The sequence below is a fragment of the Gossypium arboreum genome, chromosome 7, assembly GCF_025698485.1.
Source record: "Gossypium arboreum isolate Shixiya-1 chromosome 7, ASM2569848v2, whole genome shotgun sequence".
Classification (NCBI taxonomy): Eukaryota; Viridiplantae; Streptophyta; class Magnoliopsida; order Malvales; family Malvaceae; genus Gossypium; species Gossypium arboreum.
This window is the reverse complement of record NC_069076.1, coordinates 105,128,619-105,152,603: the sequence shown is the minus strand read 5'-3', so window position 1 is coordinate 105,152,603 and position 23,985 is coordinate 105,128,619. Positions and strand designations below refer to the sequence as shown.

Below are 23,985 nucleotides of genomic sequence, written 5' to 3'. Positions count from 1 at the left end.
ATCAACTCTAAAATTCAATTAAACACTAAAAATTAACATTGTTATATTTAGATTCCAAAATATATAGTTTTCACCAAATAAACTCATTTAATTGTTGTGGAAAGATCAATGGTTTTGAAAAAGGTATGTTGACGATGATGATTGGCATGAATTCGAGAAACCATGAAAAAAAACACAAAAGTGTAGGAGTTAAAATGAAAAAAAAGGAGAAATTATGTCTTTTTTAATCATTCAACTATAAAAAATTGTAAAATAGACATTTAATTATTAATAAATCTTTTGTCACTCAATTATTAAAAATTACAAAATAGTCACTTAATTATTCAATTATATTTTTTATCATCTAATTTTCTTAAATTTTTAAATATTTCTATTTTTATGTTAGTCAATTGGTGACTACAACAAACAAAATTGAATTAAATTTCCATCCCATGGTTGTGTTGCCAAGTATGATGTTTGTCCATTTACAGCTCTTGCCAAGAAACTTACCTCCAACCTCCAAGGATCTTTGTGGGCGATGATGTGAGCTCTTAGGGGGGTTAGCATCAAAGGAGTTAAGGATGCATAGGTAAAGCTCATTTATCATTTTTATGGCTCCATTAAATTTCTTGAAAATAAGCTTATTTCTTAGATTTTTTGATAATTTATAGGGTGTAAGTGAAGAATGTATAAAAATTTATTATCTCTTATTATTTGAGATTATTCATCTGGAGCTATTAAAAAAATCAAGATTAAAATGAATTTATTCGAAGAGAGAAAAGGGAACCGAACCACAACGCTCTAGCAAAGTCATAATGTATGAAAAGGTGTTCTAAGGACTTAGAGCTATTCCAGCATATTGGACAACAGTTATCTGTTTTGATGTTCCATTGTTCAAGAGTATCCTTCATTGGGAGATAGTTCTTGCAGATCTTCTTCTGGAAAATGATCAATTTAAAGGGAAATTTTAATCTCCAAAATTTATTCCATACTTTATTGTTAAGAGTCATGAAGAGAGCCGCTTTGATATTCAAAGTATCAAAGACGTATATAGGCATTTTTTTATAGAGAAACACTATTATGATTGTTTCGCCAAACAATTCCGTCACTATCACCTTGGAATGATATCGGTCTATTAAGGAGATCATTAACATGCTCATATCTAAGAATTTTTAAGGATTAAAAATCATAGAGAATAGTGATTAAATTCATACCTTATATATGGTATAGGACTAATGGCAAAGTTAGATCAAGTCAATTGTAAGCACCAAACCATGTAGTCATTTTTTTTTATTTTTTTATTTTTAAGTTACTACAAATATAGTAAAATTACAAAAACATATTAAGGGTAAATTATATCTAATATAACGAAACTGTTAGTAAGTTTACGTTTTAGTCACTCAACTTTAAAAAATTATAAAACGGTCACTGAACTACTTGAAAGTTTTCAATTAAAGGTAAAATCACTGTTGTATGGCATTCTCTATTCACACTGCCTGTACAAATAAAAAACTTTCATTCTCCTTCTATTTTACAGTTCATTTTTTCATGTAACAACTTTAAACGTTCACGAATTTACGAATCAAAATCTAAATAACTTTCTTATCCGATCTTCTGTAATGGCTATTAGATTGACTTGGAACTAATGTATATTTTTTTACCAGTACTTGAAGCTCATTAACCGAATTTTTTTAAATAAAAAACTTAACTGACTAATTACTTAAATAAAATTTTTTAAATATTTCAATGACTAATTTATAATATTTTAAAATTAAATTACCAAAATAAACTTATTTAATCACAGTGTAGTTTATCTAAAATTAAAACCCTAAAGAAGTTGCCTTCTTAACACTTAAAACAGTAAAAGCTGCAAATAAGAACATATTTTTTTTAATAATAATAAAAGGTAACCCCACCATTTTTGATTTTTTTTTTTGGGTGGGTCTTTTTGAAGAATTTATTGGTTAATAATATTAAATTCTTGCAAGTTGCAGCCTTGCAGGTCGGGAGCCAAATAAACGAGCTTTTCTTTTTCTGTTAAATTCTTCTATTAGTCCCTATACTTTAAAAAAATTATAAATTTAGTCTTTATACTTTATTTGGATCAATTTTAGTCTTGTATTTTTCAAATTGATCATTTTTAATCTCTATACTTTTTATTTTTGAAATTCTAATACTAACCCAAAGAGTAACAGTTAAATCCCCATGGTTAAATCCAATTACTAGTCATGTACTAGTGATAGCTATAGATTTAATTTATATTATCCAATTAGATCATTCAAAGACACTATATTTTTTAAAATTTTAAAATATTAGTCTTACCACAAATAATAAGCGTCAATCCATTAACTGCATTTTTAGAGAGTAATATGTAGGAATAATAAGTTGATAATATATTACACATATGATAATATGTTTACCACGTCAAATTTTGAAAATAAACATAAGTTGACTCAATGCATTTAACAGTTATCATTTGATGATGACTGAAGTTTTAAAATTTGAAAAGTAGAGTGACTAAAAATACCAAATTACAGGGACTAAATCCAAAACTTGCATAAAGCACAGGGACTAATAACAGAATTTAACCTTTTTATTTCTAGATATTTGATTTCACTTTACTATTCTCGTGAATATTAAATTTGCTGTGTTTTTTCTTTCCTCTCTTCCATCAGACAAACCTCACACATATTTTTTTGCCACCGACAGGACTCCGAGGATCTTGAGGTTTGGTTTTTTTTCAAGAAAACCCCTTTTTTTCCCTAAATTTCGTGTCTTTTTTTCTCTTGTTAATTAACGAATTGATGCTTACATTTTCAACTGTAAAATGAATCAAATTTGCTGTGTTTAAAGCATTTCTGGGTTTTTACTTATTTTGATTATGGAATTACTCAATGGGTTCAAAAACCCATTTCGTAGTGAATATAAAAGATGGGTTTTTTTAGTTGGATTAGTAGCTATAAGTCATTTATTGTTTCAGTCCTTTTTGCTTCCATATGGTAATGCTCTTAGATCTTTATTATTGCCTGGTATTGATGATTCAATTGAGGGTAATTATGGAAATGTTGTTTCTCCGGTTCGATCGGGTTCAAAATCGGTTGTGGTTCGTAATACTCTTACTATAAATGGTTCTGATTTTAGTACTAGGGATGTTATTTTGTTTAATGATGGTAATGGTGGTGGAGGTGTTGGAATCAGTGGTCGAAAAATCGGTGATTGGGTGGAAAAGGGTGTGAGTAACGTCATTTTCGATGGAAATGTTGACGATGATTATGCGTCCGAGAATGGTGAGGATTTAAACGAGAATGCCGTGTTGGAAGAGGTCATTCGAGATCAAGATAATTATGTAAATGCTACGTCGCGTATAGAGCAGGTTGCGAAACACGGCCGGGAAGTTTCGATCGGTGAACTTCGGGATGTAAATACTACTTCTCAGTATCCAGCATTGTCTTCGATGGCAAACCCAACCCCGAATGCTGGCTCTTCTTTCCGTTCCACGTCCCTGCAAAGTGATCATACAGTATCTAAGAGTAATTCTTTGATGGTTGTTAAACCGGGGAAGAAAAAGATGAGATGTGAAATGCCACCAAAAACAGTAACTACGATAGATGAGATGAACCGTATATTACTACGGCATCGTAGGTCGTCACGTGCAATGGTAATCTCTAATACTATATTTATTTGCTTTATATACCTAACTTAAATTAAACTCGTTTTATTGTGTTATTGTAGAGACCACGTCGTTCTTCTATACGTGACAAAGAAATCTTTGCCGCAAAATCTCGGATTGAGAATGGTCCTGTCATAACAAATGATCAAGATCTTTACGCTCCCGTTTTTAGGAATGTTTCATTGTTTAAAAGGTAAGTTCGATAACATCTATTTGTCTATGAACTGTTGACCTTATTCTCGAATGATGGTTTGTACACTGTAGGAGCTACGAACTTATGGAACAAATACTCAAAGTTTACGTCTACAAAGATGGGAAAAAACCCAATTTTCATTTACCAATACTTAAGGGATTATACGCGTCGGAGGGATGGTTTATGAAATTGATGCAAGGGAATAAGCATTTCGTTGTGAAGGATCCTCGTAGGGCGCATTTGTTTTATATGCCGTTTAGTTCTCGAATGTTGGAGTACACGCTTTATGTTCGGAATTCTCATAACCGGACTAACTTACGCCAGTTTTTAAAGGATTACACGGAAACTATATCGGCAAAGTATCCTTACTTTAATCGAACTGATGGAGCAGATCATTTCCTCGTTGCTTGCCATGATTGGGTATGTTCTTTGATACAAGCACTGTTGTATTTTCTCGGGTTTGTAATTGGAATATAATTACTGAATTTTTATAGGCTCCATACGAAACAAGGCACCATATGGAACACTGCATCAAAGCACTTTGCAATGCAGACGTCACTGCGGGTTTCAAAATCGGGAGGGATGTTTCTCTTCCGGAAACATATGTCCGGTCAGCAAGGAATCCTCTTAGAGATCTCGGAGGAAAACCGGCTTCTCAGAGACATATACTTGCTTTCTATGCCGGAAGCATGCACGGGTATCTCCGTCCGATCTTACTAAAACATTGGAAAGACAAAGACACCGATATGAAGATCCTCGGTCCGATGCCTCCCGGTGTTGCGAGTAAAATGAATTATATCCAACACATGAAGAGCACTAAGTACTGTATATGTCCCAAAGGTTACGAGGTTAACAGTCCACGAGTAGTTGAATCCATCTTTTATGAATGCGTCCCCGTTATCATCTCCGACAATTTCGTGCCACCGTTTTTCGAAGTTCTCGATTGGGGAGCTTTCTCGATAATACTTGCAGAGAAAGACATCCCTAACTTGAAAGACATACTTACGTCAATACCGCAAGAGAGGTATCTCGCGTTGCAACTCGGTGTTCGAAAGGTTCAAAGGCATTTCCTATGGCACGCGAAACCTGGGAGGTACGATCTCTTCCACATGACACTTCATTCCATTTGGTATAACAGAGTCTACCAGATAAAACTTAGGTAGTAGTAACATTAATGGCCATTCCAAATGTGAATATACTTTTTTTTGTCCCTTTTATGGTCCATGTTCAGGTTTCGTAGTTTTCACGTCTTTGTGGCTTTTTCTTGGATTTGTATATATAAACTAATGATATTTTTCAGTGATTCTTATATTTGGTCTGTAATTTTGTTTTAATCTTGAGAGTTAGTATTGTTTGCCTACTCAATTAATCGATTTAATTGACCAAATCGGTCGATGTTAAGTTGGTTTGGTTGAATCGATTAATGCTTATACATGTGGTTAGTCAGTTATAGTTGAAAGTTAAGTGGTTTAGTCCGGTTATGCATGAAAAAATCAGCCGAACTGTCTGATTTAACCAATTGCTCACACTTATCGATCCTATTTCGTCCATTAAAAAATATATATCAATAAGTATTAACAAGTGGTTAGATGTAACGGTAAGACACGTTACACTCTTAAGGGGGACCTAGATTCGAACCTTGGAGATGACATTATTAGGAGGGGTAGCAACGGACCCCGAACATAGACCGTAAAACGGATATAAAAGAATATAAAAAATATATAAATCAATAAGTGAAGGTAAAAGTACTATAGAAGTCATTGTGGAAAGAGTTAAATTGCAGGAGATGATTTTGGTTTTAACATAGATTTAAATCATATAAGGTTTGAATTATTTCGATTCCCATTGTCAGGTTTTTCCGGGTCGAGTTAGTTTTATTTTATCACTCAAGTTGGATTTCGAAATTAAATAGAATATATCCTAATAAAAAGGTGGAGAGGACTAAATTGAAAGAACGTCGACTGGATGGCCCATTTCCCAAGCAAACAAAATAGCTTCAGGTTTCTTGCACGGAACTGAACTGAATCTAGACCATTTAGAAAAAAACAATGATTAATGTAAGAAAGAAGAGTGAAAGACTTCTTTTCAGCTTTCAGGGGGAAAATTCTAAACGAAGTTTTTATCCACTTCAATGTTATATAAAATATTATAATAATTATAATAATATTTTTAACTAATTATTGTTTTGTGTATAAATTTGTGTATAATTAAATAAAACCTTAGACATAACAATTTTAGCTTATTTAAAAACATCATAAAAGAAAATCGTAATAATTTATATATTTTTAAAATTTCATTTTCCATGGAGGAACTGTTAAATGGCATTTGTCCACCAAGCTTAGCTAAGAGTTTGTTGCCATCATGTCACGTGTCCGTCCCTAAACAGAACAACCCAATGACAAATCTCTCCACACGTGTTGTCCCTCCAATGCCAGTTTTTACAGTTATGTCGGTTAATTTTAAGTAATTTTCTTTTACCTAATTAAATCTAAGGGCCTAATGCTGCTTTTACGGCTTATATTGTGTTAAAAGTTATAATTTAATCCCTTTTACTTTAATTTTATATAATTTAATCTTCTATTTTTATATTGCCAATTAAAAGTATTATGAATTTAGACTTACTAATAAAATTACAAAAGTTATTTTTATAAATAAACAATCAATTATGTACTATTAATTAATGATATTGTTATGTTAACAAATTTATGAAAATCAACCTCATCACTTTAAAATAAAGGATTAAATTCCAAATTTGCAGAACAATAGAAGGACTAAAACCAAAATTAAACCAAACTCTAAGTGTTCCTAATTTTTCGACAGACAAGCATGTCTAGTGTCTACTTAGCCATTGTCATAATAATTTCCTTTCCCTTTTAATTTTTTTCATTCAAAGCAATGGAAATATCATCAGAAAAATGTAATCAAAATTGGGTATTTTATAATAAGGGTAAGACCAAAAAAATACAGTGGAAAAACAAAAGTAGATAACGTTATTATCTTCATTCAGCTGACGAAGCCATACAGACAGTTTATTTCTTCTTTTTTTAAAAAAAGAAAAGAAAAATTTTCTCAGTGAACAGAACACTTTTGCAGTGCTCTTTGCTTGAGAATTGGGCAATCTAAATTTCTATCCTTCTTTTTATAGATTTGGGTTTTGAAAGCTTTCATTTTTGAAAACAAATTCTGGGTTTTTCCTTCTTCAGTGGTTAGTTTATCTCTTTAATGTCTTTTATTTTCTAACTTCTGTGTGGTTACTGAGAAAATGTGTCATTTTTTTGTTTTTAAATTGGATTTTATGTTTGGATCAGGCAGTGGTTGAAAAGAATTTAATGGGAGATTTACACAACAATGGAGGATTTGCTGAAAACCAGTTATCTGTAAGTATTGATTCAGACCATTCTGATTTGTTTCTGTCTTAATTACATCATATTGTGTTTCTTTCATCGCATTATTTAAACCCGAACCCGAAAAAATCCGATTCTGATAACTTGATTTAATCTGATTTGATCAGAAAAATACATTGACTTGAAAAATACTGAATGCCAAATGACCCGAACTTGAAATGATTTGGAAATTTTAAAACCGAATTGACCCGATCCGATTCTTGTTATCAGGTCCATCATGGTAGTCTTCTGGATTTTCTCTTATTTTCCTCACCAATGGATGATATTTTCACACGTATTCTATCTTGGACATCTTATTTACGTCGCCGATTCATCGATTTTGTAGGTGAGTTCTTCGGTTTTTGGTGCGTGCGTACGTAGGTATGCATGTATGATATATGTATGTGTGTTTAGACATTAATATGTGTCTGCAGAGAATCTTGTCGTCCAAGATGTTTACAGAAGCAAAGGTTCTGTTTCTGTGTCTTCGACATCTTACACGGAATATTTTAACTCCGGAACTTGCCAAACTTCGTCGGGCCAGGGGGAAGAATTTCTCGCAAATACGGACTCCGGAATCGTAAATACCAATCGCTCTATGCAACTAAGACAAGCGGTTCCTTTCATCTTTCAAGGGTAATGTATCGATACAATGGTTGATTTTCAAGTTTCAATAGCTGTACCTTGAATGTATTCTGATAATATTATACAGCTATGATGGTAATGTTTCATAGCAATGCGTTTGTATTCCGTTTTTGTTTTTATCATTTACCCTATTTGCAGTTGCTTCTACCGGGTTGTAGGTTGGCATTCCCGTTTTTAGCTTTGCGGCTTGCTTGGAGTTCGGTCTTGGTGCCGTGGAGGTTCGCTTTCTGCTATGTGAAACGCACTCAAGCACAAGTCTATAGGTAAAAAAAGTGGGTGTCTTCGATTTTCTTTTTTCGTGTAATTGAATTTATACTTCAATATCTGAAAAAGTAGAACCAGAAGAAAAAGTCTGAAATAAGCCGGCAATTGTTTTGGTTTAGGCCATAGTTCCAAAACAAATCTCTGTTTATAGGCTTACGAGGAACAATGGAACAAAATCGACCTGTAATCCCTAAACTCCTCTTCGGGTCATGGGAAACACATTGTGGGACCTAATTCAGCTTCCCGGGGCTAAACCAAAAAGTACTCAATTCCAGTCCCATTGCTATAGAATACGATCTTCCTCCTACCCCAACCTCAAAGTCTCAGTCTTTAACTTGACAGAAACTGTTTTGCGTTTAGTATTTTCTACGTACTTGTCCTCGTACTTTGCTATGTTTGCTTCTTCATGATGAACATAACCGATTTTTTATTTTCAGCATTATATCACGGATGGAGAGAACGTTACGCGGTTCATTCGATGATATCGGATGGTTACAACGCACCCCTGGAATGGCTCCTGTTGAGGACGGTACAGCAAGATTCCTTGAACTGCTAGAAGCTATAAGGTACAGAATTAATTCAACTTCTTTTTTCTTGATCTTCTCGAATAATAAGAGATTATTCCGTGCTAGTTGAACTGAGATTTTCACGTTCAGGAACGGAGAACACACGTTGCCAAATTCATTTGTATATCTATTTGTTCCAGGTATGAGAATATCACGGTATCCCTTAGTTTCTCGTTTATTGATTTCGGATTCACGATAGATTTCTAATTCTTTGTCAGGCCTTTTTAGCAATCATGGTCCCTTATATTTTGTTGCCACTAAGAAATTCTTTTCGAAAATGGGTCTCACATGCCATATAGCGAAAATCCACAGCGAGGTAATTACGAGTTGCCTCGCAAATTATCACAAGAACTATTGTTTTCGTGTTATTGAGTCTGAGTTTTTATTACTTTGTCATACAAAGGCGTCGGTGGAACATAACGCGTGGGAGTTGAAGCAATACATTGAGGAGCTTTATTGGGGGTCGGGTAAACGTGTAATGCTGCTCGGTCATAGCAAAGGTGGAGTTGATTCGGCCGCGGCGTTATCAATTTATTGGTCCGAGCTAGAGCATAAAGTTGCTGGGTTGGCGCTGGTCCAGAGTCCGTATGGTGGTAGCCCTATAGCTTCCGATACTCTTCGTGAAGGCCAAATAGCTGATAAAGAAACTCGAAGGATCTTCGAGCTTTTGATATGCAAGACGATTAAGGTACTTTCCTTTCCTTTTCCGATAAATAAATTCCCGAGGTTTTCGAGTCAAAACATTATAATCAAGGGCGTAGATAAGGGCAGGGGCTAAAAGTTAAAATTTTAAATGCAATTTCACTATATACTAATTTATATAATTTTTTCAATAGCAAAGATGCAATCTATAATTTTTAAATGAGAAAATTGAAGTTTTATCATTTTTGGGGGCTAAAGTACAATTTTACCATATACTAATTTAAAATTTTACAAATTGTAAAGGAGCTAAAAGTTAAATTTTCCATTTTAGGGGACCAGGCCTTGCCAACCCGCACTACCATTAACTGAATTAACTGACCCTTTTAAACTCTTAACCGTTAACCGAACCGAATTTTTTTTTAAAAATTAACCGAATTGAACTTTTTTGGTTAATTTTGTCGGTTAACTGAATTAATCGAAATTTATATATATTTTTTATTTTTGGCTAAAACAATTATAAAATACATAAAAAAATTAACCGACTTAATCGACCGATTAATTTATTTTTCCAAAAAATTAACCGAACTGACCGAATACTAATATATTATAATATTATTTATTAAATTCAGTTAATTCGGTTAACCGACCGATTTCGAACTGAATTAACTATTAACTGAACTTCTAAAAAATTATTAATCGACCTCGGCCGAATTAATTCAGTTAACTGATCGATTAACCGAATTCGGTCGGTTAACTGAATTAATTCACTTTTATTCGAAATTTGCACACCCCTACCCGAGGGGGCAGGGGCAGGCAGTGACCTTAGCTCCCAAAATGGTAAATATTCTTTTTAGTCCCTTTGAAGTTTATGAAATTATAAATTAAAATAATGATAAAATTATATTTTGGCCTCAAAAAATTTATGATTCCATCTCTAACTTCTCAAAAGCAATTTTCTAGTTTCTCCCCTGATTATAATTCAAATATATATGAATTTTCTAGTTTCTCGCCTGATTATAATTCGAATATATATGTTACAGGGTGACATGCGTGCATTGGAAGATCTTACTTACGAAAAGAGAAAAGAGTTCATCATGAAGCATAAGTTACCCGAGGGAGTCCCTCTTATCTCGTTTAGCTCGGAAGCGAAAGTGGCTCCCGGTGTACTAGCTACCATGACACAAATAGCTCATGCCGAGCTTCCCCGGCTTCCCTTTCTAAAGTTCAGGAATTCAGAGTTTGACGATGTCAGTCAACTTGGACACCAAGTGCCTATCGTAATTCCAGTTTCCGCAGCCATGGCCTTATGCGCTCTTCACTTGCTGCTTAGATACGGGGAGAAGAGTGATGGACTCGTAACGTGTCGTGATGCCGAAGTTCCGGGTTCGGTCATAGTGAGACCCGAGCAGAAGCTCGACCATGCTTGGTTGGTGTACTCTTCGAAGAAGAAAAACCCAAACGAGCCAGACGCTACGGAAATGTGTGAGGCTATTTTGACCTTACTTGTAGAGCTTGGGAAAATGAAGCAAGAAGAAATAGAGAAGTCTTAAAAAGTAATTTCATTACAAACTTTGTTAAATTTGTTGGGATTTAATTAACTTAATGAACATCTTTGAATCCTCAAATTGCAAAATTCTATTTAATTTTTGTATTTTAATTTGACATAATTCGTTTTCTTTATTTTTGTAATGTCCTTCTAACATAAAAATATCGAATGATCAAATTATGTCGATTTAATTATCATTCAGTTTAATATTTTTACTTTTAATTTTAGAAATTTAATTTCTCTACTCTTTTAGGTTAATAATTAAAGTTCAATTAATAATATTGTAAAAGGATTATGTTAAATTAGAGATAATTCAATTTAAAGGAATTTTTGGTAGTGTTATCAACTGTACTTTAATTATGTATTAAAAATAGGATTAAATTGTTGGGACTAAAAGTAGAGATTAAATTTTAAATATGTAAATATTAAAGGGATTGGGAGTACTATTAGACCAATTATGCCAAATTAAAGTAGAATATGACGATATGTCAAATCAGATCATAGTAGAGGTACCAAAAATCAGAATTTGACCTAAATCAAATGTAGAGTATTGCTGATAAACTTGCTTCAACGAAAAAATAGTACTATTTACCATGGGCCACAAAAAAGTGGGCAGGCAGGGCTTGGCCCCAAATGACAAATTTTCTGTTAATCCTTCTAAAAATTACGAACTTTTAAGTTAGTTCATTGGTGAACTTTTTAAAAATTTAAAATTCAGTTTTGGCTCATCCAAAAACAAAATGTTTATAGTTTAATCCTTCAAAAAATTGTAAAATTCTATATTAATACAATAATAAAATTACATTTTAACTCTCTTAAAAATATATAATTCAAATCCGGATCCAATAGCTTTATTCGCATAACGTTAGTGAAGTATTCAAAGCTACTCTCATCATAAATGAAAGTAATAGATGCATTAACTTATAAAGATTACAAACAATGTAGTGTTAAGGCACATAACACTCTGTGAAATAGAACTTATGTTCAAACTTTGGAAACAACGTTGTTAAAAGTAGATGTACTTATAGGTCGGGTCAGTCCAAGTTCAGGTTGGATTTAAGCATTATATTAACACATTTTATGTTTACTCAAGTCGGATCGAAAATATGAGCCTAAAATTTTGTCTAAGACCAACCCATATTTATAAATGGCTAACCTAAGTTCATTTTAGACACACCCATATAATTTTTATTTAATTTTATTTTTTAATTTTTTATATATTTATTCATCTATTAAAATTTTATATGTAAGCATCTTATTATGGATTATATAGATTTAATTTTTGTGTTATAAATTATAAAATAACATAATATAACATATCATAAATTTAAAAAATGAATTGGGTTAGGTCTGACCTCGGTCTTGACTGTTTAAACTAGAGTTTGACCCATAATTTAAACAGGCCTAATATTTTTACCTAACTCTATTTTTCAGATTTTATATTTTGTTCAAACTCTCTTAAATTTCAAGGGAACTTTGAGCTGGGTGAACAATCCAGCCCATAAACAGTTCATATAAAAAAAAATTATGAAAACTTTCATTGCATTGCATGCATTCTCATCTCATCCACCATTTTCAGCAATGCAGCAATTACAGGTTTCTTTCAAGTTAATGCTCGATTAAGCTAAAAATAGTATATGTAGTTATTTTCTGATGCAGAAAAATATTAAAGTCCCAAAGGGGGTACAAACAAAATGTACTGAATTAATAAAAAGTATCCCAATCAATGAGAGGGTTTGAAATAAGGTCCCCCACCCCCCATAGAAATTAAAAAGCTTACATCATTGCATGGGGATTTGACGAGGTTAATGCATTTGTTTTAGTTTCAATTTTGGGTTCAAGACAAAGCTTGGACTCTGTTTTCCTGTACAAAAATCGCCAAGCGGATTGATGTTGGTTGGTTGGGTTCTCTGCAAAGAAAAAATTAATGGTCTAATTCTGATTTTAGTCCCTCTGTTGTGTTGAAATATTGATAACAACGTTAGCAATTGCTTGGGTTTGCTTTCATATCTGTATTTTACTTAAAACCTATGTTTGTTAGAATTGGACCGGGTCAATTGGTCAAATCAATTGGACTGTAAATATCGATTCGGATAAAGATTTGAACTCACTTTGAACTAGTTTTTGAGTGAACTCCTTAGAATCGGACTAAAAAATCGATTGAACCTGTGGTTAAACTAGTTTTCTCTATTTCTTTTTTCTTAATTTTTATGAATTTTTAATAATTTATTTAATTAAAATAGTACTAGTCAATTAAACTGATTCAACTAGGAACTAATAGTCCAATTGGTTCAACCATTGATGCAATTCTAAAAACCTTATCAAAACTCTTAAGTGTCATGAGCTAACAGGCACTAACTTAGTTGAGAAATGACTAACAACTATTGGTTTACCGGTGCGATGCATAGGTTAATTGTATAAATTAGTTAGGCTTAATATAACATTTGGTACCTGAACTTGATGCTTTTTCCTAAATTGGTACCTAAATTGACATTTTTTTCTAAGTTGGTACTTGATCTTTTTTGGGACCCAATACCTGAACTTGACTCATTTTCCTAAATTGGTACCAATTTTTTTTTTCGATCTGGTACTTGAACTTGTCAAACGTTTTACAAATTACTCCAATATGCAAATAATGTTATTTTTTCTATGAGGTTGCAAAAATAATCAATGATGATTGAGATGTGACAAATGACATGATTTTTTTGTATTTTATAAGTTCAATTACTTTTAGTTTTATTTATTTATTATTTTAATAATTGAAATTAAAAAATTCTTTTAATTGAATTTTAAAACTTTTTTCTTATTTAATATTAATTGTTAATCATAGCTTAGTACCTAATATTTTTAACATGATTTTCTTCTAATATTGACGATATTTTGTAGCATAACAATTCCTTTTTAATATTATTAGTATTTTGCGTAATTTGTATAAAATTTAATAAGTTTAGGTACCAAATTAGAAAAAAGTGTCAAGTTCAAGTACCAAATAGGGCAAAAAAGTTTAGATACCAAATTAGAAAAAATGCGAAGTTCAAGTACCAAATGTTGTATTAAGCCATTAATTACAATATATTAAATTTATCTGTAAAATTTGTATATTTTCATAAATAATAAATAATATTGTTATACAAAATATTGTATATTGTATACTGTTTAAATACCATATTTTTATAGTATACTTTACACTTTAAAAATTTTAAAATTTTATAAATGTTGTTTAAAATTTTAAAATTGTACAAATAATGTATTATAACAACTATAAAATTATCTTTCAAAATATATAAATTACATAAAAATATGATTGCGCCACTTGTCAAAACTATAGTGTGTATCTTGTTATATATACCATTTGAGCTCACAACAACATGATATTTAGATCTTCAAGTTTTCATTTCAATCAATGCTTCATTTAGTTTTCATATGAATTTTTAATAAATATATTTGTTACATAAATACGGATTGACGATGGTGGTTCTTTATAAAATAATAATTTGATTGTGGTTTTAATCCCTATATTATGGTAACCTAATTTGATCATCCTGGTTCTATAACGTTGTTAATTGGTTCAAATTGATAACATTATTAACAACAACTAACGTGATTTCTATGAATATTTTAACACTATTATTACTATTGTTAATGAGCCATTAGTATTCTTAATACTTTAAAAACAGTAATTAATAGCGTCATCCATTTGGATATATTAATAATATTATAAAAGTAAAAGAGTGAAATGATACTAAATTAAAGTATAACGATTAAACTTCAAATTTTAATATAGTAGAGGAACTAGAACTAAAAATTAAACCCAAACTAGTTGAATGATGATGATGTATGGCTGGTTGGTTTTGCTAGTGCTATCAAATACACACATTTTTTAAAATAAAAAAAGCCCATAAATCTCTTATTGGTTGCAAAGTAGTCCAAACAATAAATTTGGTAGCCCCAAAAACAATGAAAGTGTCCCCAGCCCATTAACTATTCACATCTTCAAACTTGAAAGTGGCCACCTACCAAGATATTACCCATTTAAGTTGATAAATGACCAACTCCATACTACTAATGATCTCAACTCCAATATAGCTTTTATTGCTTTCTAAGTTGGGAAAGGGGACCAAATTACACACATCATTCAAATTAGGGATCGCAGAAAAAACCCTAGCCGGATTGATTTAAACTCAATCCGATCTAGTAGGATTAGAATTTTATTTTATTTTATTGCTTTGAAATTGAGTTTCGAAGTGAGTCTAATTCTTCAATTAGTCAAGTTGAGTTGAGATAGAGTTTAGGAATAACTCATTTTCTCTTTTCATATATTATATAGATGGGTAAACTATCAAAATAGTCACTTTTATTTCCCTTAAGTTACATTTTAGTCATTATGTTTAAAATGTTACGTTTTAATCACTTACGTTAACGTGTTGTATAACATTTTAGACATTGAGCCGTTAATTATCGTTAACGGTGAAATGATAAGCTGACGTGGCACGTTAAATTGTTATTTCAAAAAATAATTTTAGGTTAAATTATACAATTGGTCCCATAATTTTTCATTTTGAGCAATTATACAACATCCTGCACACTAATATTGCTTAAAATGAAAAAAAATTAGGGACTAATTGTATATTTTAACCTAAAATTTTTGTTTTAAATGATGATTTAACGTGTCACATTAGCTTATCGTTACACTATTAACGACAATTAACGCTCAGTGTCTAAAATGTTACAACACGATAACGTAAGTGACTAAAACGTAACGTTTCAAACATGAGTGACTAAAACATAACATTTCAAACATAAGTGACTAGAAAGTAACCTGATGGAAACAAAAGTGACTTTTTTGGTAGTTTATCCTATGTAGATATAAAATATATGGTAATAAATTTTATAGGTTAAAATTTGACATAAGTCATCGTACTTTTTCAGAAATTTAAAATTTAGTTTCTCTACTTTTATTTTTAGGAATTTAGTTCCTATCTTTTCAGATTTTAAAATTTAGATTCAATTATTAATACCTATTATTTTTGTTAAATTTAAATTTATTATAATATCATTTTTTTATTGTATGGCTACCAAGTGAATTTTTTTATTATTTCAAAATATCACACTTAAATTTTAAAATATGAAAATTAGAGATTAAATTTTCAAAAATAAAAGCACAGACACTAAATTTTAAATTTTAAAACAACATAAACTTAGCACATTCTTTAACAACTATTATATTAATATTTGTTTCAGCATAATTAGACTTAGAAAACAATTAATAGTATCATTAACATAAAAACCATTATTTTATTTTGATAAGAACAAATTAAAACATGTGGCATATAGGTCATGTCAGAATTAGTTTTAACTAAAATATTTCATTGGCTAATGTAGTAGTTTAATCTTTATACGTTAAAAATATTTTTTATTTAAAAATTTAATTTAATTTATTGAGTTTTTATCTAATTGGTATTGATGTTATTGTAACAACAAGGAGGATTTGAATTAAAACACGTTTAAACTCATTTTTCTCCAATTTAATGAGTTTAGAGGGGTTACCTCTAGCATTTTTAGTCAAAATTTGCTTACTATCAAATATACTTATTATCATATCACGAGCTTCAAACATGAATTGTAAAACGAAAATAGACAACACCGAAATATCTTTCAAACTTTTAAAATACAAAGTAGGGTATATTAGAAAAATGAAAAAGGACTTTAGTGGTGCATTATTGTCCTTAAAAATCAAAATTAAAGACCAAATAAAGGTAGCCAGGACTTTTCCACCTTAGGATGTTCGTTTTACTTATGAAAAATGAGATTTGCTTTCTTAGTTCTATTTTGAAATGATTCAACTATTTAAAAATTAAATTTGAGAACAGAAGTTTTCATCTATAAATTAATGCTAATTCAGACTAAATTCTTAAAAATAAAATTAAAAGACTTAATTCTAAGTGTACCTAAAAAAATTAGAGCATATTTTAACTTGAATTAAATAAAAAGTAGTTGAATTGTGAATATAAATCATGGGGGGAAAGAAAGAAGAAAATAATGTGGCTGACCCAATAAATGCTATGAAACTAACCTATCACATTCATTTCAAAATGCTACCCTAAACATAGTATTAAAAAAGTCACTAATATATATATATATATATATATATATATATTTTAATTGCATTTTGAGAAAAGGACCCAATACACCATATTTATTCTTCATAAAATTAACACCATACATTTTGTTTCGAAATATTTGGAAACCAAAATTTCCCTAACAAAGGAAAGTGACTTTGAAAAAAATAAAGGATTTTGGGGCTTTTATTTTCATTTATTGGTTGTTGAATTATTAATTTCTATTTGCATGAGCATTCCAATATTTCTTGCTTTTCACATGAATTTTTTTAAATGAAAGTGACTGTAATTTACATCATATATATATATATATATATATATATATATATATTCAAGTTGGAAAATATTTACTACTTACTTAACCTTTAAATATTTAGTAATTTTTAAATTAAAATATAAAAATTTAATTAATCTCAAATTACATTAAAATTTATTTATCTTAAATCTTAAATTTAAAATTAAAAATTTTTGCTAAAAATTTATCTTAAAATTAAAATTGTACATAATCATTTCTATTTAAAATTTAAAATAAGAAAATTTTATCTTAAAATTAAAAATGGAATAGAATTAAAAAGAATAGTGGTGAATGGTTAAAAAGATATAAAAAGGAAGGATTATTCTTAACGGTCCATGTTCGGGGTTGTAGTTGTCCCTCCTAATAATAGGGTTTTTAATACTTGAGTTTGTATTCTTCCCTTAAAATGTAATATGCTTTAAAGTTACACCCAATTATTTATTGATCCTAAAAGATTTGATATTGTTATAAGAAATACATTAAGTAAATTATTAATTTTAGGTTTATTTGTTGATCATCTTAGTGCTATTATTTTTATTGATTTAATTTTGAATTTGTAACTTTTTTTAAGAATCATACCATTGTACTTTTAGATTTTATTTTTAAATATTTTTGAAAATTTTAAATAATTATTACATATTTTAATATGTATATTTAAATTAATTCCTATATAGGAATACAAAAAATATATATTTTGATTTTTTAACAATTTTATTATAGTTTCTGATAATATCTCGCTCTTTTTAAAGTAATGTCTAGAACTGTCAATAGCTCTTCCTAATCCATAAATAGGAGGATAATGAGCTTCAGCACATTCAAACTCACATCCTCCTAAATTGGCAACAATGACTGTGCAATTGATCTAAGACTTAATCAACATATTTTGATTTTAAAAATTCTCTTATGTAGTTGGAATTTATTAAATTAAAAATGTGACCATGGTTACATGTGAGAGAGACTATATTCTTTATTATTATTATTATTATTTTAATTTGGTTAAAAATTGAATAGATTAAATTGGACGGTTTAATTATTTTAAAAGTTTAAAAATATAAATTTTACTTTTTTTCAAATTAAATTTACGAAAAGAAAAGAAAAGAAAAACAGCTCTACATAATAATTGTGGGAATATTGAGCACATGCAAGTATACTAACATGAGACCCATGGCTCGTAAATAAATCAAATGTAGAAATGGCTAAAGTTTGTTCTAAATGTTTTTCTTTCGTTTGCTTTTCCGAAAATAATAAAAGAGTAACATAGATTTATTCACTTTGGTGTATCAAAAATATTCTTTTAATTTACCCCTTTTTAAGAAAAGGGAATTATAAAAATAAATACCCAAATAGAATAGTTTCATCGATTTACAATATCCGATGTTTGGAATTTGGACCATTTTGATGGAGTTTCAATTTTTAGCTTTCAGGGTCTTCAGGGTTGAAAACTATGAAAGACCACGGAATCTTTTTGGGTTCCTCACCTTCTAATAAAACAAACAATAATTAATAAATAATTAACCGTTTAAAAAATAATATAACAATAAAATAGTAACAATTCTTTTTGTAAATTCAGGACGGCCCAAGTTAAAAAGAACTTATCCGAGGTTTGACTAGTTTAAGAAATGGGTATTATTTTTTTTAACTAAACCCTTTCACTTTTGGATTTATTTTATAATTTCGAACTTAAATTTTTATAATTTTATCATCTTTACTCTTAGCTTTTTTTTTAGAATTTTAAATTTTTATTTAAATGTTAAAAAAGTCATCATTAATCAAAGATAATTTTAAAGGTTTAATTGATCGCTAACTTTTAGTTAAGACTCCAATTGAGTACAATCTTTTAACAAGAGTTTAATTAATTTTAAAATTATTTTATGAAGACATTCTTTTATATTTAAGATCCAATTTTTTTGGTAAAATGAATAACATATAAGAGTCATGAAAGCTCCTTTTATTAACTAATAGAAGTCCTTGGAATAGAATTGGAGGTTCTTAAAAAACGACTAAATTTGGAGACTAGATACCGCAAGCCTTGCTATATGATCAACAACAATATTGTGGGATGTAGGAACATAGCGAATGCGCACCTTCCATTCACGATTAAGGATACCATGAATTAAACGTAGTTTCACCATTTTGCTATTGACAGATTCACTAGCCAACAATGATTCCACTAGAAGTGTATTATATCACATTCGACCTCAACCTATTGCAATCCTGTCCCCCATGGAACACACAAACCCTTTATCACCAGCTCTCGCTTCCACCTTGAAAATATTATCCTTGCCCATTCCCATAGAAAAACCACATTCCTAATTCACATATGAATATCTGAAAGCACTCCCGATTGCTACCTGCTGATTAGTCAAGGACATTGCCCCATTAGTGTTAAGTTTGAACCATCCACTCTCTGGTGGGGACCAGTGAGGCGTTGTCACCATAAGACTCGGCTGTAACACCAATGACCCAGATGTATCATAATCCCATTTCCATGACAACCATGTATCCAACACATCTTGCACACTAATATTGCTATCAGAGAAAACATAACGATCGTGATTCTTCCACAATAACCAACATAAAAATGGAAACAAAGTTTGCCAATCAACATGTTCTCTACTCAAATGCCCTACATCACATAAATTCCAAACCAACCATTCGTTGAATGGCATAGAAAAGAAAAGACTATGCAATGACTTTCGTTACACATATGTCTCTTTGTCTGCTCTTCATTTCTCGGTAACCTATTCTATCACAATAATCAAATAAATACCCTGATTTAAGGTGCAAAATTTTAAAAGTAAATACTTGAATTATAATTATCTTTTTTATTCTCAATTTACCGGGTTTTTTTTTTCTTTTCTGAAAATGAAACATAGTAGCATAAGGTATATGAGAAAAGAACGTGGAATAGCAAAGAAAAAAAGGGAGAAAAAGCTAGAAAGTTAGATGTGGGGTAAATTAGTCATTTAGTTTAGGGTTGGTGAGGAACAAGAATTGTAACATTATTGTACCATACACATTGGACAGTATATATTAGGTGAAAATAAAATAAAAATATATAAGAAAAAATTGAGTTTTTATTAGTATAACATTTACAACAACCAAAATTAAGGTTCTTTTAGATTCTATCTCTTATATTGGGTAGTCGAATTTAAATTTATGGAACATTTTTCTTTCTCTAACTATTTTAATAGTTTATTATTAGGGTTTAAGGTTTAAATTTATTAAAGTTTCGGATTTTGAATATTTAAATTTAGAGTTTAAGTCTTATAATGAGTAAATATTACTAGAAGATGTTTTGATTTTCAATTTATTATCCTTTGAACTTTTAATAAAAGAATACTATTATGATTAGGTTCCAAGGGGTCAAGTTCGAACTTAGACAACCGAATGCGATTACCCTCATTGTTTATATATTATAAAATGTTTTATAATTAAATGTAGGGTAAATTACATAAAATCACTAAATTATTTGTAAGTTTATGTTTTGATCATTTAATTTCAAAAGTTTCAAAACAATCACTAAACTATTCAAAATTTTTATTTAAGTCACCGAAATGTTAAAATTTTTAATTTACCCTTAAATTTAAATAACTTTGTTCCTTATTCAAATTAAATTTAAGTTGAATTGTATCGGTTCAATATAAAAATTAACTTACCCAAATTTTACTCGATTTAACTAAAATCTATCCATAAATTGGATCATGATCGGGGTGCGATTCCAAAAAAATTTTCAAACCCATGCCTGAATTCGACCTGGCTAACGGTCCATTTCATTATTCATAAATTAACAAAATATTATATATCTAAAGTGAACAAATTATTCTATCCGTAAACAAGTCTATCTTAAAATTGTACATTTTAGAAAATGAAAAAGTAAAAACAAAAAGGGAAGGCTTGGCTTGGCCTAGCCTGGCGTAGCCTAGCTGACTAAAAACAGTTCTAAATTCTAAAAGCAATAACTAAAATAATGCTAAATGACCCATTCTATATACTATATAAGTATAAATAGCAACCACGGCGCAGCTTCAACAGGACGGCGGCGCTGCCAGCTGTGAAACAAAAACCCCACCTCCCACCCTAGGAGGACCCTTCATTAGACCCTTTGACACCCCTAAACTTTCTAGGTACTTCATTGATTTTATAATATATTAATTTTAGTAATTTGTGTTAATAATAATAATAATTATATAGGTAAATGTGATAGCTTCGTCATTTAATGGTTGCTGCTGCTTGCCGATAATGATACTGATGAAGTTAAAAAAACAAAGCCATTCAGGTCGGTGTTATATGTGGGTTTAATTTTTCTCTATTCCCTATACTTTTTAAAATTTTAAAATTTGATCTCTTTTACTTTTAATTTTGATTTAAAAAATTAAAATTCAATTGATAAGATTTTTGTTCAATTTGAATATACGATATCAGTTCGATTTTTATTTTTAAAGCAAAATTTCGGGTTTTTTTTAGATGTTATGATACAATTACAAATACAATCGCAGATCGTAAGTTCCAATCAATATAATCAAAATTATCATTACAAATTATAATTAAATTGATAATCAAAATATATCTAGATCGAAGTCAGGATAAATTTAAACAAAGCCCACCTACAATGAAGCTCAAACAAAAAAAAAATGTAAAGAACTCACATATGATTTAAACAAAACGATACTTAAATATAGGGATTTCAAAGCCTCAATCACACATTCATATTTAACATAAATTTATTAAAAATAATTTAAAATAAATAAATAAATAACCCCAAACGAGTTATAACACTACCCTATATCTTTTAATTTTGAAAAATTATCACATGTCCCGTATGTGAAGTTTTTATATTCTATAAGCGGATGCTACAAGTATTTTATAGGATGTAATAAAATATATATAAATAAATGTGACACTTTTATACACTTAACTTGCTTGCAATTAAATAAAAAAAATCCACAAGAGTATAAAGCTTGTACTTAAATATAATAAAAAAAAACTTAATTTATAGTGATTTAAAAGAATAGGGATGAAATTGTAAAAGTCTAAAAGAGCATAGGAAGCAAGGCAGAATTAAACCTTTATAAGTGCGCGTCTCATTGCGGCCATCACTTAAATAGACCACGTTTTCCCCTCGATTCCCTTACTATAATACCCTCTCTCTCTCCCCTTTCTCTTCTCATAATCAAACCTCGCTTTTCACTCTGTGTTTTCTTTTCTCGAGAAACAAACAACAAATATAACCCAAAACCCTTCATCCAAAAAACCTTACCTTTATTGCTTAAATTTATATAAAGTTTCTTACTTTACATATATATATATAGATAGCATTATATCGAGTAGCTTCTTTTTTGTTTCAGTTACAATGGGTGACTCACTGAACTCGGAAACTGAGTCTAGCACGGTTAGTAACAACTCGTCTCCTTCATCGTCACCATATGGAAAAAGATTGGGTACTGAGTTAATACCCGACCCGAAAAGGGAAAAGCGTCCGAGAGATAATAGTAAGCATCCGGTTTACCGTGGGGTCCGAATGAGGGCTTGGGGTAAATGGGTATCCGAAATCCGAGAGCCCCGAAAAAAGAACCGGATCTGGCTAGGTACTTTCTCCACACCCGAAATGGCAGCACGAGCACATGACGTGGCGGCTTTGAGTATCAAAGGTAACTCGGCGATCCTTAACTTCCCTGAACTCGCTGAGTCGTTGCCTCGTCCGGCTTCCAACTCGCCGCGTGATGTACAAGCAGCCGCCGCTAAAGCTGCCGCAATGGAGTTCTTGAGTAACAAAAACAACAGCGTCGACGATGCCACGTCATCTTCGGATTCAACGTCGTCATCGTCGAATGTGGATGATATGTCATCGACACCGGAAGAGCTGAGTGAGATAGTGGAGCTGCCGAGTTTGGGGACGAGCTATGAGTCGGCTGAGTCAGGGAACGAGTTCGTGTACGTGGACCGCTTCGATGGGTGGCTTTTTAATCCTTGTGGTATCCCTTGGTATTATGAAGAAAATTATGGGTACTTTGGGGATGAAACTTCAATGCAAATACAAGATAGTCTCATTACAAATGGGTTTAGTCCTTTACTATGGGATCATTAATGCATAATTAATAATAAATCAAGTTTTGTTTGACTAAATTGCCCTCCTTCAATTTTTTTTCCTCCCTATGAAAGGGCAAAAAAATAATACTTTGCTTGTTTATCAAGATGCTTGCATTGTACTCACTTGTGCTTATAGTTTTTATTTTTTCTTTTCTAATTTTTTTTTAAAAAAAAAATTTAGTATTTGAGAATAGTGGCAGAGAGCTTTTGCATTCACTTGTTTTGCTTTGATTGGTCAAAGTTTTTCATTTTCTTTCTAGAAGAAGAACAATTATCTTTTTTATCCAAGGTCAAAGATTATAGGTTCAATTATCGTTTTGAGTCCCTCTACTCTTTATATTTGAAATTTAAATTGGATTTAAAATAAGTTGCAAATTTTTTCAACACTATTTTCAAAGTCTATTTTTAATCAATTTAACGAAATTCTTTCAATAATGTCATTTGATTGTACTTTAATTATCAATACAAAAGAATAGAAAGTATGGGGACTAAGACTAGAATTAGACCAAGATGATATGTTTTGTTTTATTATAAGTATATTTAGTTGCTCGAACTTTTGTGATAATTTAATTAAAATCATATCTTTCTATTTT

At 30.4% G+C, this 23,985-nt stretch overlaps 3 protein-coding genes across 5 annotated transcripts; all 3 read left to right on the top strand.

Moving 5' to 3' along the window:
* Positions 1 to 2,605: 2,605 nt before the first annotated feature.
* On the top strand, positions 2,606 to 5,258 carry LOC108450920 (probable glycosyltransferase At3g07620). Its single transcript, XM_017748688.2, has 4 exons — positions 2,606 to 3,637; positions 3,712 to 3,842; positions 3,914 to 4,262; positions 4,337 to 5,258. The coding sequence occupies exons 1-4, from the start codon at positions 2,861 to 2,863 to the stop codon at positions 5,003 to 5,005; spliced, it is 1,926 nt and encodes a 641-aa protein (XP_017604177.1). The 5' UTR covers positions 2,606 to 2,860; the 3' UTR covers positions 5,006 to 5,258.
* Positions 5,259 to 6,736: 1,478 nt separating this feature from the next.
* LOC108472141 (uncharacterized) lies at positions 6,737 to 11,031 on the top strand. 3 transcript variants are annotated; one of them, XM_017773665.2, is made up of 10 exons: positions 6,737 to 7,047; positions 7,155 to 7,219; positions 7,457 to 7,571; positions 7,660 to 7,861; positions 8,029 to 8,133; positions 8,572 to 8,700; positions 8,791 to 8,840; positions 8,919 to 9,016; positions 9,104 to 9,388; positions 10,383 to 11,031. In XM_017773665.2, exons 2-10 carry the CDS (start codon positions 7,172 to 7,174, stop codon positions 10,890 to 10,892), a joined length of 1,542 nt encoding a protein of 513 aa, XP_017629154.1. In that variant the 5' UTR covers positions 6,737 to 7,047; positions 7,155 to 7,171; the 3' UTR covers positions 10,893 to 11,031. The 3 variants fall into 3 exon arrangements, with proteins under 3 accessions (XP_017629154.1, XP_017629147.1, XP_052886391.1); XM_017773658.2 differs by having other exon boundaries at positions 7,151 to 7,219; XM_053030431.1 differs by having other exon boundaries at positions 6,737 to 7,219.
* An 11,409-nt stretch (positions 11,032 to 22,440) lies between these two features.
* LOC108484083 (dehydration-responsive element-binding protein 3-like) lies at positions 22,441 to 23,428 on the top strand. Its single transcript, XM_017787725.2, has one exon. It carries the CDS (start codon positions 22,656 to 22,658, stop codon positions 23,388 to 23,390), a length of 735 nt encoding a protein of 244 aa, XP_017643214.1. The 5' UTR covers positions 22,441 to 22,655; the 3' UTR covers positions 23,391 to 23,428.
* Positions 23,429 to 23,985: the final 557 nt, after the last annotated feature.

Excerpts from the sequence above, each read along its gene's own strand:
- LOC108450920 (XM_017748688.2), top strand. The coding sequence starts at position 2,861 with ATGGAATTACTCAATGGGTTCAAAAACCCATTTCGTAGTGAATATAAA. Across the intron at positions 3,638-3,711 it reads GTAGGTCGTCACGTGCAATG|AGACCACGTCGTTCTTCTAT; the intron begins GTAATCTCTAAT and ends GTGTTATTGTAG. Across the intron at positions 4,263-4,336 it reads TCGTTGCTTGCCATGATTGG|GCTCCATACGAAACAAGGCA; the intron begins GTATGTTCTTTG and ends GAATTTTTATAG.
- LOC108472141 (XM_017773665.2), top strand. The coding sequence starts at position 7,172 with ATGGGAGATTTACACAACAATGGAGGATTTGCTGAAAACCAGTTATCT. Across the intron at positions 8,841-8,918 it reads TGTATATCTATTTGTTCCAG|GCCTTTTTAGCAATCATGGT; the intron begins GTATGAGAATAT and ends ATTCTTTGTCAG. Across the intron at positions 9,017-9,103 it reads TAGCGAAAATCCACAGCGAG|GCGTCGGTGGAACATAACGC; the intron begins GTAATTACGAGT and ends TGTCATACAAAG.
- LOC108484083 (XM_017787725.2), top strand. The coding sequence starts at position 22,656 with ATGGGTGACTCACTGAACTCGGAAACTGAGTCTAGCACGGTTAGTAAC.